The following is a 14,775-nucleotide window of genomic DNA, read 5'->3' on the forward strand; positions in this document are numbered from 1 at the left end:
TTCATCTAGTAGTTTTTAGATCCTCAATATTGCTTCGAGATAAGATTTTTTCAACACCTACAGACATGTCAACGAGACTGCCATCTTGGTATATCATAAAACATGGCGGAAAGCTCAATTAGATGGATTGAAGTCTCTTCTGTAGTATTTGGTAGGGAATAAGGTGGTTTTCTTGATATTTCTGTAGTATAGTGGAATGATAATTCATAAAATTTGGTTAAAACTTTATTGCATTTACAATTTGAGGTATATACATTCAAAGTAATATTGTACACATTGATAAAATTAAGAGAATTGACAAAATCTCAAAGAAGTCATTGATTCGTTTGAACTTAAAGGTTATTTTGGAAATATAATTTAACGAAAAGTTTCAAGAAAATGGTAGGTTAAGAATTAACCGAGATATAACCTTTCAAAGTTCTTAGTAGCGTGTGCCTGATACCGTTTTGGAGTCCTTTGAACGTTTCCCTTTTAAAAATAAAGGATTCAATGTATTCCAAATCCTTTTATCCTAATAGATTATGAATTTTCCTATAAAATCTCTTACCTAGCTCAAAATTTAACAAACAGATTATAAATAAGGCATATATGGTACTGGCAACATCTGATTTTGTGAAAGGAGATTTTTTACGTTTATAAGGATATAATACGGGTTGAAATACATTGATTAAGGGTTGAAAACACAAATAGTATCCTAAAACAACATGCTATCTTTATTTTAATCCTACAAATATATTTTTTTTAACTTTCTAAATGCTTTAACTTTTATTTTTTGATAATAAGGGGTAGTTTTCACCTCATATAATAATTTGCACTTATTTGCATAGGTTAGATTTTGGGGTGAAGGGTTAATAGCAGTTAAGTCCAAAATTTCATGCGTCTCGATGAAATTCTGAGGTGATACCATATTTTTACCGTTGTTCACTGGACTATGTTTGTCTCTCCAATTTTATCGTCGTGTTAGTTCGTAATATCAATTTTATCTTAGCTCAAATTAAAAAAAAAACATATTTTAAAGAATATTTATAGTAATGATATGCGTTATATAATTAAAATTAGGTAAATTAATGTATTAACTTGAAGCAATATGATATTTTCATAATTCATTGATCAAATTTATCGGATTTCTATATGGGTAACAAATATTTCTACCGAACTATGAATCTATTAAATAAAATACGCTCTAAATATTATTGCCAACGTTGAAAACTTTCATTTTCACTATGTATAAAAACAAAGTTGGATATTTGTACTAAACCACATTTTTTACGTTAAAAACATTTATTGTATTTCGCATTTTGATTTTCGGATATGTTTGCCTATATTCTAACAGACTAGCTAATTGTTTATACACAGAGTGATCGTATGGATCGGGACGATAACATCTATTCACTTTATTATTATACTTTTTAAAATTTCGTGTTTATAAAAATAATGAGAATACGAAAATTGATTGATTTGAATAATTAAATATTTACCCGCTTGAATATTTTCGGTTTAAGGATACGAAGAAAGTCGAAATAATACGAGATATTATTTTCAAAAAAGAATACCGAAAATGTCTGCAGACAAACCAGTGTAGCCGTCGCCTTTTTCGTTTCGATCCACGTAAAAATAAAGTAACAGATTGCAGTGAAAATACACTGGAAACAATACGAATTAATAATTTTTTTATAATAAATGAACGTTTGCTGTTTCTCTCCATCGTTTAGCATTAATTAGAGAGTTTTATTTTAGTAAAATATAACCTTTTTCTCTCAATATGAACGTAGTCATATAAACAATCGAAAAGAAAATCTCCGTAAGAAGCTAATCTGTCAAATTTATGTTCATCTCCTAATCCTATGAGTTCTGGAGCCGGTCCTGTACGATTGTAGTAAAATTCGGCGAAGGCGCGGCACATTTGATATACCCGGAATTCGTTGGTTTGTTGAGAATAATTCTGCACGATCCCTATTTGTAGATACCATTGAAGGAATTCTTCTTGGCACGTTTTCAACAAATTGATCAAATAAATCTTCTATCTTGTACGATTTTTGATCGTCAAGAACTTTTTGTAACTAATCCCAAGCTTGCTTTATAAAGATTTATAAACCCTTTTTTATAACCAATCAAAATGAGCTAAGCGCCTATGTTTCCAAACTAATTTTTGTCACCTATGCACAGGTGTTAATGGTATTGTCTTGAATCATAATTTAGCGTTACGGATTATTCTTCTAATAAAGCAAATCAATACGCAAATACATCTTGTTGGTCCGGGTCTTCCAGTTCTTCGTCTTTCGGAAACTGATCTAATTTCTTGGATTTAGTATAATCGAAATGACATTTTGAATAATTGACGTTAATTCTAAAACATTTATCTTGTTGTTGAATAGAAATGTATGTAAATGCGAGCCATTAATGTTGATGATATTGATAATAATGTCGATGGACATCATCTTCTTCGGAAGAGATGTAATTCAATATTCGTCGCTGTATTAACCAGTCACCAGTAGATATTATGTTACTCCACAACTTATTTATAACTTTTAAAGCTTCGATTATTGTTATACATTTATTTTTGTCTTGCATCGGTCTGTTACTCGTTTGCAAATCTGATTGTTTCATTAACTTTTTGATCTTCCCGGTAGTATCTGATTTTCCATTTGATTTTTGATCTTCCTGTCGTTTTCCCACGATGTTAATGTGGGTCTACCACGTGATTTTTTCTGTTTTAATTGTGTTTACAATATTGTTAATTTCATAGATCACAAGTTTTCGATATTCGTTATTTCTTGCTTCGTTTGTCCAATGAGTTTTTCTATTTGTTTTCCTTTCAAATATTCTCATCATTTCGGTTCATTTCTAAACATTTTTTCCGTACATCCTCCACAATTTTTTTTGGACATATAGTCTTTTTATCAACACCGTTGCCCCAAGATTCAATAGTCATTTTTACAAGTACTATTAACTCTTGTGGTACTAACAGTTTTTGATACTGTCGAATGCTTGTTTGAAATCGATGAATAGCATTTATATTTCAAGGCATTTTTCTAACACGTGATTTCTAGTATGAACGTTGTTTCCATTGTAATTTTTTTGTCGTCTAGAGCTTGTTTGATTCTAATAACTTTTGCAGTACCTATATTATTATATTTTCCGAAATTGTAAGGTGAAAACTAATTTAATAGAATGAAGAATCAAATTTTATCATCAGGATCCTGCTCGTTATGGAATAATACCAGAAGATTAGAAACCAAAATGTTTTAAACCGAATCGAGTCCGATAAATTCATAGTTTTTCCTATTCCCATTATTTTCGTTTCTTCTTTATTTTGTAAATATTTTCTAATATTTTGACAACTTCTTCTTCTTTCTTTATTAGAATACGATTCAAAATATTGAAAAATATTTGTTTTTAAAACTTGTTATTTATTAATTATTGACTGTTAAAAATCTAATTGACAATAACAGGATGAATTTGATATAATTTTTTTTTAACTCTAATATTTTAAAACTTCTCGAAAATATCATAATATCCCATTTAGAATTTATCTTCGTTCGTATTTTTATCGTTAGTTTTATCTCCTTTAATCTTCTTTTCCTTCATTTCCATCTGTTTTTCAACTATTTCATTTTTTTTGTTGTCGATCCTTTCCTCGCTTTTTGTTCTATCACGCCACCATCTTCTATCTTTTTCTATCGGTTTCGTATTAACTACAATTTCTTCTTCTTCCTCTTCTTGGGGTAGTTTCTCGTATTTGTAACCCTTTTTCATCAAAGGCAGCTCTAGCTGGGTGACAATCTTCTGGGCGCACCTAAAAAAAGGACGCACTCAAAAAGGACGATATAGCTGCTCTAGACTCCTAGATATAGTAAACTTAGTGACAATGAAATTGACAGGATTTAAGTCAGTCAATTGCTTACAGTACCAGTACCTCAAACTATGAGAAATTGAGACCTTCATAGGTAAAACCAACTCCTCAGACTAGATGGTGCAAGTACTGAAGGTTAATAGGCTTAAAGTACAGAACAAGTATAACTTAATGAATGATTTGATCCTTTATATAGTCTAAATAACATTTTTACCTAATTCTGGTAGAAGCTGGTGGTACATTATGCAGAGGGCTTTGTCCTGGTAGCTCCCTAATTGGCGGTAATCGATTCACGTGTGTTTTTTCAGGCCTGCAGTAATCTTGTATTCTGATTTTCATCGCGTGTTGTTGGGAACGTTTAATCGCTCCCGTAACTGGTTGACGAGGATAAGCTCCCAAACATCTGCCTCCGCAGCATGGAACTTCTCCTGCGGAATGTATTCGAAACATTATTAACTAATATTACATATTTATAAATTCATAAAGTAGATGAAGACACTTCCATTTGCCTTCCGTTATCTACCAGGAGATCTTATAGATCATTCGATAGACCATAGTACTTCGTGGTTTCTTTGTGTAATTCTACGGAGAAGCTGAAAAGTGATTTGTTACCTTTGCTACCATTGGAAGAACTTGACGTAGAAGATATGGATGATCCTCCACTACTAACGCTGTACAAACTATCTGATTGTGGTACTGATGATGCTCTAGATGTCATCGAATAACCACTCGCCGATGTTGGAAGAATAGGTCCAGTCTACGATAAGATTGAAGCATTACAGACGAGCTTTTAAACAAACAAATATTGTGTTTGATGAAGTGAAAGTTGTACCTTTTAAACTTTTGGTCTGAGGTATTTTTTAAATGTTAAATAGGCATGAATGCCCTTTGATACGTTTAATAATGTTTCATGCGCGATGTTTTCAAATTGTTTTTATTGTTATAATGCAAATAGAGGACGTTTTAATCGTTTGTGTGACGAAAGAGGTTAGAAGGAAGGAAGGAAGACTTACAGGGGGCGAAAAACTTAAAGTACGTCGAAAATAATAATAAAGGTTAGTACCAGGAAATATTTCTGTTGTTCTGCAATCCATTTGATGCAGTTTTTTTTTAACCACAAACACGATTATCTTGAGTTTATTGATGTTTTGGATTGCGAAGTACTTGTAAACTCTCAAATTCATATTTTATACTGACGTAGGGCCTTTTCGAACTTATAAATTTCCATAAACTTGTTGAGTGAATGGACTTCAAGGTATTTGCTATTTTCGGAGCAAATTTTTGAGTTTGAAAAGATGAAAAAGTCACAGTGAGCCAAATCTGTTGAATACGGTGGTTGACTTTGACGAAATGATTGACTTTGAGGTTATTTTTTGCTAGATTGTTGGACAGTTTCGACGTTATATTCCCAAATTTACGTTTCGTAATTAGTAATGACACATTTGACGAATGTAGGGTTTTCAGTTACGTTTTTTTGCGATCTATCCTCGAGGTTCGTTTTTGCGATAGCTTCATATCTCTTGGTCTAGCATAGACACTTTGTATACCCGAAACATCAACTAAAATATGTTGGTTTTATCTATAAGAGATGTCTCGGATTCCGAGAGGACGATTGCCTCGAATTTTTTTGATGTCATCGTCGTTTTCGACGACTACCGTCACCAAATGCTTTGTGTCACTCAGTTATTTGCTTTTGCGGTGGACTAGACTTCTCAAAACATTGTACAAACAAAATGTACATCAAACTCGTTGCTAAATTTTCAAGAAAAGAAAAAGAAATTGATACCGATTCGATTTTCGCGCGCTCAAGGACTGTCCGGTCCTTCAAACTGAAAATCATCATACTAATTGGACAAAACCGTGCTACAAGATAAAATGATTATATATTAGTTTATAAAGACTCTGATATATTACAAGAACGATTTCAAGAGAGGAAAATAATGTTTGTCAAAAGTTGTTGGTCATGTTGACTTTAGTTAAAAATTGTATACACATATACATCGCTAATTATAGAATGATTTTTTCACCTTGAGCCTAAGTATTTTCGCTCTGCATATGACGCATCTCAAAGGAAGAAGTCTCTGGGAAACGGCTATTTGGATCGTTTTCACGAAGCATTTTCTGCAGACAACTTGATGTCCACAAGGAGATGTTTGCATTGTCGCTTTGGCGTTTATGCATATTACGCACTAGAAAAAAATACACGATATTACATTATTTAGTTCTATAATATCATTTCAAAAATATATTTACTACGAAACTACGAGTAGTTAATCAAATTCTTCAAAAACAGTTTGATTTAAGTGAAAACCGTTCATATTGTTGTCATTGTCAATGTTAAATTCATCGACAAGTTTACTAAAGATTATAAAATGAAGGAATTGAGCACAGTAAAAAGTTGATTCGATAAATTTCTGGTCTGGGTTTGTCACAAATTTATACAGCTCTGAAACACGACCACCGCTCCAGAATGCGTTGAATTGTAGCTTATTGGTTTAAGAATGATTCCTCTAGGGTTTTAAAACAGTTGCGCAAATGTTTCTTCCGCTGAGTACGATTAACTATGCGAAGAATTTTTCGAAAACTATGATCCGATGATCCTATCAGCTGATTGCGGATTCTAACCTCATAATTCGTTTCAAAATTTGATATAGAATCGCGAAATTACTTTTCTTAAATGATTATTAAAATCTATTCTACCTCTTCTTCTTGACACGTCGCCAGTTCCGGTTCTGTCTCATCCAGTTTGCTGAGTAGCTTTTCCTAAAACAAAATAATTGATGTTAATGTATTAAAATACAATATTATAAAGGGGGACAGGAAAGTAATGTAGTTTTAACATCTAGCGAACAAATTTTTCCAATATTAGTTTCAATATTGAATTGTAGTCTTGCGGATCAACGTTTTTTTCTGTTCAAAATCGGTTAACAAGGTTTAGCTCTTCATAATGATAATATTTTCCATCTCCAATGACCTAAATCCAATTATCAAATCCATATATTGCATTTGATTAATCGGTTAGTTTGATTCTCTTCGGATATATTATGGTAGACCCAAACATCTGCTCTGCTCAATTTTCCAATCTGCTGTAAATGTCCTCGGATGGTCGACGAAGTTTAGTTAAGGATATTTGGGAGATCCTTGATTGTCTGACATGAATTTACTTCTATCCTTGGTACGTTGGCTTCACTGATAGACAGAAGATCCGAGCTCTGAACTTAGAGAACCATCTTTGGCACGTACGAACGACTAATGTTCTTGAGGGACCGCCAGTTGAGGTGATACTGGAAACTGAAACAAATAAAAAGGAGAGAAGGGGTAGATCCAGAAGATGCGAAAGTACTGAGGACTGAATTGGAGACGGGCTAAACTGCAGAGGTTCTTGGATAGACATGAAATGTCTTGACAAAATTTAGACGTACTCAATCATTTGACAAATATCGACATGCACAGAAACGACGTCACCTCCTGGTTTTCCTAATGTTCAACTGGAATTATTTGGTAGTAGTATTGTATCTAAACTTCAGGCATAAGTTTTGTTTATTGGCTGTCAATTAGATTGATTGAATATAATATTTTCTAGTCATCAAATAATGTTTCATTTATGTCTCTAATTCTAGTAATTTGAATAATTTTGTTGTATTTTCAAGTGAAAATATAAACAAATTGGTTTATTAGCATAAAAAGTCGTGATGCAATTTAATTAAATTCCCATTACCAAGGTCAAGAATGAGTAGATCGGAGTGATTATTGCACAAGGAAAATATTTGAATATTTTTTATGGAATACGGAATAAAAAGGTCAATATCTCTTAAAAATGGCATTGAGTTTTTATTAAACGATAATATGATTCTTGTATTAAGGAATGCGTTAAAATTAACAATTTGTTCGGTTTGTATTATTACACTGAAAAACACGTTTTATTGACGTTACATTAAGTAATCGCTCATCATATTTTTCTCTCAAAATCCTTGGTACATCCTCTAGAGTTTCTCTAGTTTTGTTTGAAACACTCGCCAGAGAGATCACCGAATCGACCCATGGACTCATGGAATCTATTTTCAGTGTGGATATCTCACTTGATCGCAAGACAAACCTGTGAAGATGATGAATATGAAGATGAAGATGAAGAAATGGATAAGTCCGATTAAATCAATCTCTTTTTAAATTAGAAGTCTACAGTTAAGCTATATTCTAACCGGCTGCGCTTCCGAAAAATGAAATTTTACAGGTGACGTCGATATTTTTGAAATTCCCGCCACCTCGCAACGTCATTTCGTGGCAGAAATATCCGCCATTTTGATCGTTCATTGAATTAGTGGCAAAAAAGTTTAAAACATTTCTTGTGGTTTAGTTTTTTTGAGTTAAATTTAAAACGAATACTTTCGAAAATGTAAGTAGTTATTAAATAATCCAATGTTTCGTTAATTGATGATTAATTTTTTATTTTTAGGCTCTCTTATTATTCACAAATAACAAAATCCCAGACACAATTATGCCAACAGAGGCTTAAACAAAACTGGAGACGGCGAATCCGGCGAAAAAATGTGCATTATTTCGATGCAATCATTGTAGATATAAAATTTTTGTATCCTGGAAAGAATTATCGACCTTCAATAGAAGAATCGATGATATCGATTCGGTCAGGTTAGGTTAGGTTAGGTTAGGTTAGGTTATGTCCGGTGCGTTTACTATCGCACGATCCCAGGTATATTTTCTTAGTCCTTATTCGGTATATAAAAAACACCTCGTTAATCATTTTTTTGTAATATTAAATGTTTTGTTTTGATTTTTTTTAAATAATAATGAAACTCAAATTTTAAAACAAATGTTTCGACCTATTTCGGTCTTTATCAATGAGAAAATTATTATTTATTTATCGAAATAACAGTTTTCATTTTTCTTTTTACTATTGGTAATTCAAATGTTTTATAACTTTCTACAGACTCATTTTTTAAGAATCATCAAATCCAGCATTTAGTCCGGACTTTGTATCGTCAGATTATTAATTTATTTAAATCGATAGGAAGTTCTTGCGTGGGTAGCTCCTCAAAATAGCCATGAACTACCAACATCACCTCTTCATTGTTGAAAAATCTTCGACCACCGAAGCCTTTGTGTTAAGTCTGAGGACAGAAAATAATCCAAAGGGGCCAAATCTTGCAAATGGGGTGCATGAGGTAGCTATTCAAAATTTAATTCATTAATTTTGGCAATTACAACAACGGATGTTTGAGCTGGTGCATTGTCTTGATGAAACAACACTTTCTTCTTCAACACCTAACCAAATACGGCCGTTTTTGCTTGGTTTTATTCTCCCAAATCTTTCAACAAGTTCGTATAATTCTCGCCGTTGATAGTTTCAAAAAACTGAGGTCATGACCTTGCCTGCAGATGAAACGGTCTTTGCCTTCTCTGGAGCCGCTTCTCCCTTTCCAATTCATGATTTTGATTGTTCTTTTGTTTCGGGTGTGGAGTGTAGTTCCACGTTTCATCCCTAGTTATGAATCGGCTCAAAAATTAGGCTTTAGTTGTGTGGATCATTACCAAACACTCGATGGAAACATTTTCAATACGCTGTTGTTTTTCAAGCAACCACCGCTGTCTCTAGATCAGGCTAGGTACTTCTCCTTCATCATATGACTCTAAATCTAATCTATGATCGTCGATCGTCGAGTCCAAGTAACTTCATAACATCATCAAAAGTTAGTAATTATCCTATAAATATTTACTAATCTGATTCAGCTTGAAAAATTTCATTTGTTATTCAATAGATGTCCTAATTAGGATTTTCCTTGTCTCAACTAAAAACTGACATCTCCTTTTTAGAGTCTAGAATTTGCTTAGTTCAAATGTTTTGTTTGTTGTTGAATACTATATATATTTTTATTACAAAATTATCAGTTAAAATAAGTGTTTTACCTTTAAATATATATTAAAAATTTGTTTGCAGTAATTACTATTGTACTTAGGTCCTCAAATTTCACGTATTGTTCCGAGTGGTGGATTTGATGATGATCTTTCTGAATTGAGCACATTTTGGTTCAGTTTTCGCATCAAATACTGACCTATGGATCAGTCGCGTCTGGTTTAGACGGAAACGTGTTAGAAAAACTCCATCTCTGCGATTTTTCGATCCAGGATTGATTCTTCCTCATCGGCCAGATCTGCCTCTTCGTTTCCTTTTATTCCAGAGTGTAATGGGATCCAAAAAAATGCTATTTTTTTGTTGTTGTCTTGTATATATTGCTATTGTTTGCTAAGGAATTTGTTGTGAGAATTTTTTGAAGAGTTTGAGCTAAGGGAATCTCTGAGCTTGAGAGCTTTGATGAAGCTGCTATGTGTGTAGCTCGATATATTACATACAATTCAGAAGCGGATGGGGTTGGAGGAGATTTTAGCATATATTTGGAGGTTGGTGTAATGATATTTCGATTAGCCTATTGTTGATGTGGTGAAAAAGTTGGATTAATCATCTCCATTATGGGAATTTCATTTGTTTATTAAACGTGTACTAGGATCTACCATTACCCGATGACAATAATTACGTTATTGATATTGAAAACTCATTAGTTGGAAACTCATTTAGATTTCAATCTCTTAATGTGTAATGCGTACGTGTTTATTGTATTGTATTTTTATAAAATATCGAAAATGAGTTTTGATATATATTAAATTCAAATTACCGGCGCCAAAAGTACGTTCCCCAATACAGAATAATAAGCTTCGTTCGCTTAGATAATTTGGATACGTTCCTAATGTCCAAATGTCAAATGCGCATGCTTTGTTCGGAACATACATTCGATTTACGAACCTCTAAAATTATAATTTGAATTTAAAACAAGCTAGGAGAATTAAATGTATATAATTAACTACTCGAAGGTTTATTTTTGATATTTGTTGGTATAAAATCAACTACCACGTTTTTCAAATACAAAACCACATAGGTTAGAGGTTAATTCGTGGTAAATATCACAAAAATGATAAATGCACATGCGCTAGATTGAACATTCTTATTCAAGTCCGAGGATACATTGTATTTAGAAATCTGTGCTCCACGTATACAAGATTTTAAATCCTGAACTTGTTTTATTAGCACCGCGAACGCACAACTTCACACTGCGCATGAGTGTGTGAGTTGGCTGTACGCGTGCGCAGAACTGAATGGCGAAGAGATGGAGTAACGGTTGTTTGTTTTGATGTTTGAATTAAGTGATTGAAATAGTGTAGGCGATAGGAGATCGTTCTATTTACTAATTAAGTAACGTAATTACAGTAATAAATGGTTAGATTATACCTGTACACTTTTTAGAAACCAAATTCTGTTGGTTTAGGTTATGTTTCCGATTTCACAATAAGCAAAAAAGTAAAACAACAGCTCTTGCAAGGACTCAGGCAAAATTATCACCAGTCAAGGTAAATCGATAAATTATTTATTGCAATTTCTTTCTTCAAAATACAGTAAGTTAATAAATCAAATTTTTACAGGGATTCTTTGATAATTATGCTTAAATTTGAGTATCAAACAGGATAATAAGATAGAAGTGGTGTGTATTCTGTGACTTTTTCTTGCAATTTGATTTTACAGAATTAAAATTATAAAACCAGGAACCAATCAAGCTATACAACTTTACAATCAGCTTTTGAAGCGGGTGACTACAAAAGAATTGCAGAGTTACTTGAAGAATTTTGTTTGAAAGTAGATGACAGTTTTATTGACTATGAAATTATGTGTCGCTTTTAAGAAATGGGAATCTAAAAACATTTCAGTTGCTGCCAAACAACGGTTGTTGTGTGAACAAGTCAAGAGCCAAAATTTACTCTCGCTTCAAGAAAACCACGTCCTATCGTCTACACTATTTCAATTACTTAACACGTTGAGCCCTGGCGCGATCCAACTGCACTCCATTTTATTCCAAACCTCCTTCACGGCCCAAGGGACCGTATTTAAATATATTTTACAGTAAATTGGACCGTCCTGGGTCCTTGGAACATAACCCTATACTTGGTTCAAATAAATTTTTTCTCTATTTTCCCATGTATCTACACCGCATATGGAGTGTGCAAATTTTTTGGGCGCAGAGAAAAGTTTATCAATTCCGGCTGGGGCTCGACGTGTTAATTCAAATTGATCCAAACATCAAGACAAACGACAGTTACTCCATCTCATGGAGACTTTGCGATTCATCAATTTCTGCGCACAGCCAACTCGCAGGACTCTGCGCAATGAATAATCAGAAATAATTAGTTAATTTTTTTTCAGGTTTCCCTAAGACTTTAGACAAAAAAGAAAATATTTTTGAAACGACAGAATTAGGAGCATTTGATATGAAATAAGAAATCTTTTCTAATCTGAATTGCAACCACGGTTTTAATTAATATCTTTTTATCGAATCAACGAGAATATTCGGGGTTTGGATTTTCAGAACGAGCATTGAAAATCCTTTCGATTCATGTTTTTTTTAAAATTTTAGTAACGCAGCAGTTTCAGCATAAATTTCAGTCACTTTTATACAGGATATCAAAAATGCGTGTAGTTCCTATTTTATTGAAAGTTTATCTTTATTAAACATATAAATAATCCTAAAATCATTTTTACCCACAAATCGTAGGCTAACTACAACAAACAGTTAAGACTAATTTTGTTAAATTCCCAACATAAAATACAGTTAGTACGAAAACTTATTTTGAATGTTCTGAAAAAACCCTGTAATTCCATAAAATTGTTTAATGTTGTTTTCATATCATACCATGTCCTTTAATTCCAAAAGGCTATATTTTCAAACACCTAGAATACTATAAGTGTTTCTTACATTTTAAAATATTTTTAAGGATTTAGCTTGTAAATACCAAACTGGAAAAATTGCGGATTTATGCAGCAGGAATATTTAGTTTAATTTTGATATTAATTAACGACAACATCCTTCGATTACAATTTGAATTAATTGGTTATTAGTTTTGTTTAATTAAAATGTCGATACCAAAAATTGATATGTGTTTAGAAAATTTGGATAGACTTTTGTTCTACTCACTATTTTTTTTTTAAATTAATTCAAATTTTTCTCTTTTGATATTACCAACACATTGACAACATTCCCTTACAATAAATTGTATTTATATTCATTTGTTAGTTTTTAGATTATAATGTAAAGTATTAAATAAAGAGATTTGAGTATTTTACTATTTTTTTATTTCAAATTGAATGAAAATTTACATACAAAAATATTCTTACATAACTCAAAATTAGCCAAGAAAATATATTTGGAAAATGTGTATTTATTAATTAGATATTGAGGTTGTAATTGTACGTATATAGAAATCTAGAATACATAGAAAAGTACGTATAACATTTAACTCAGGACAATTAAATAATCCAGTCTTCAATTCTTACTTTCCATAATAAATAATTGAGATTTCAGTTCTTTATTATTACTTTCCATAATCTACTTTGAGGTTATAAAAAATGATATTTTAGTTAAGTAATATGATACGTATATGTAAATATTACACAATTTACTTACTTCAATGATTTACCTATTAACACAAAATATATTTACACGTAAATATTAACGTAAATTGTTTGATGGTTGAGAAAGAAATCAAAAACAAAGTTTCTACCAGGGGCGTTTGACATTTGACAAGCGCTGACTGCGCAGACGACGTTACGTACCAGAGCATGCGCAAAGCGAGAAAGGAGGAACGGACCCGTTTGACATTTATCCACACGTCATCAGAAGGCCCTAATGAATTGATTGTTATACCATCTAGAACCATATTTCTCGGAGAAGATAAAGCTAATGCCAAGTTCAAGTAAACAAAATCGGTTCTTGAACTGTTTTTCTCGGAGACACATTTATTTGCATGACACAAAATTTGTGGATAAAACTTGAGGGTACAAAACAGTCACGAAACGTTGGTCGATGAAATTTAACTTCTACAAACGGTGAGAAAATGAAACATTATCTTTTGGAATTCGTTCTAGTTTTTTCGCCTGTTCATCAACTTATTGTTAAAATTATCTATACTTCTTTATACATAAAACTGAAGCCGCTCAAGGATAGAAATTACAAGTATTGCGTGATAATAGATTGTTGAGTATGGATATTCGAAAGGCACGCGATATGATGCGTTAAATTAGTCACTCCCGCGACTACATAATGGCGCTAAAATCTTTTGTGGACTAACTTGTGCATCACGATTCTTTAAATAAATTAAACTGCGCTCAGAAATCATTAGCTCCGAAGGAATCACTAGGTAATAATATCAAGTATAAAGAGTTGTTTGACTTAAATCAGTGAATTGTAAAGCAGTCATGCTAAAGCTACGGCCCGCTGGGCGCTTCTGGTCCCTGGGCCTTATCAATAAGGCCCGCGATCGCAGAAAGAAGAAGAATCGTGTTTTTTAGAGCATTTAGACTTCATTCGATTCCTCTACGGAAGGTTAACCACTGTGTTTGATCTGTAATCGAACAGCTGGCTGAAAAAATAAGAATCGACAATAATTCAAAATATTTCGCTTCCAAAAAAGGTGATGCTTCAAAGGATAAATGATTTATCTCAAAATTTGGTTCTTCAACTGAAGGAATTTACAAACTTTTCACTAGCCGTTGACGAGAGCACTGATACTGTGGAAACTTCGAAATAACTGAAGAACTATTAAAGTGAGTTCCATTGACTACAACATCAAATGATATTTATCCGACAATTGAGCATTTGATAGCAGAAACGACTGGAATATACTTAGCAGCACAACTACGGATGGCGCTCCTGCCATGGCTGGCAAACATTCGGGAGTTGCAGCTAAATTAAAACAGAAAACATCAGGGAACTCTGTGGGATTTCACTGTATAATCCATCAGGAATCATTGGCGTCCAAAGGTTTGGACGAAAAGTTTTCTGATGTCCCTTATTTCATCACAAGTT

The 14,775-nt window shown here is 32.7% G+C and overlaps 1 protein-coding gene across 1 annotated transcript in view; it reads right to left on the reverse strand.

The window, feature by feature from the left end:
* Nucleotides 1-224: 224 nt before the first annotated feature.
* LOC130442809 (uncharacterized) overlaps nucleotides 225-14,775 on the reverse strand; it is a 56,849-nt gene continuing 42,298 nt past the window's right edge. The window contains exons 3-7 of the mRNA XM_056777165.1: nucleotides 6,554-6,616; nucleotides 5,881-6,042; nucleotides 4,466-4,610; nucleotides 4,068-4,281; nucleotides 225-3,796 (exon numbers count right to left, since the gene is read on the reverse strand). Coding sequence (XP_056633143.1) covers nucleotides 3,523-3,796; nucleotides 4,068-4,281; nucleotides 4,466-4,610; nucleotides 5,881-6,042; nucleotides 6,554-6,616 — 858 coding nt within the window. The 3' untranslated portion in view covers nucleotides 225-3,522. The remainder of the gene's footprint in view (nucleotides 3,797-4,067; nucleotides 4,282-4,465; nucleotides 4,611-5,880; nucleotides 6,043-6,553; nucleotides 6,617-14,775) is intronic.

This window comes from Diorhabda sublineata, chromosome 4 (genome assembly GCF_026230105.1).
Source record: "Diorhabda sublineata isolate icDioSubl1.1 chromosome 4, icDioSubl1.1, whole genome shotgun sequence".
In the NCBI taxonomy this organism is placed as follows: Eukaryota; Metazoa; Arthropoda; class Insecta; order Coleoptera; family Chrysomelidae; genus Diorhabda; species Diorhabda sublineata.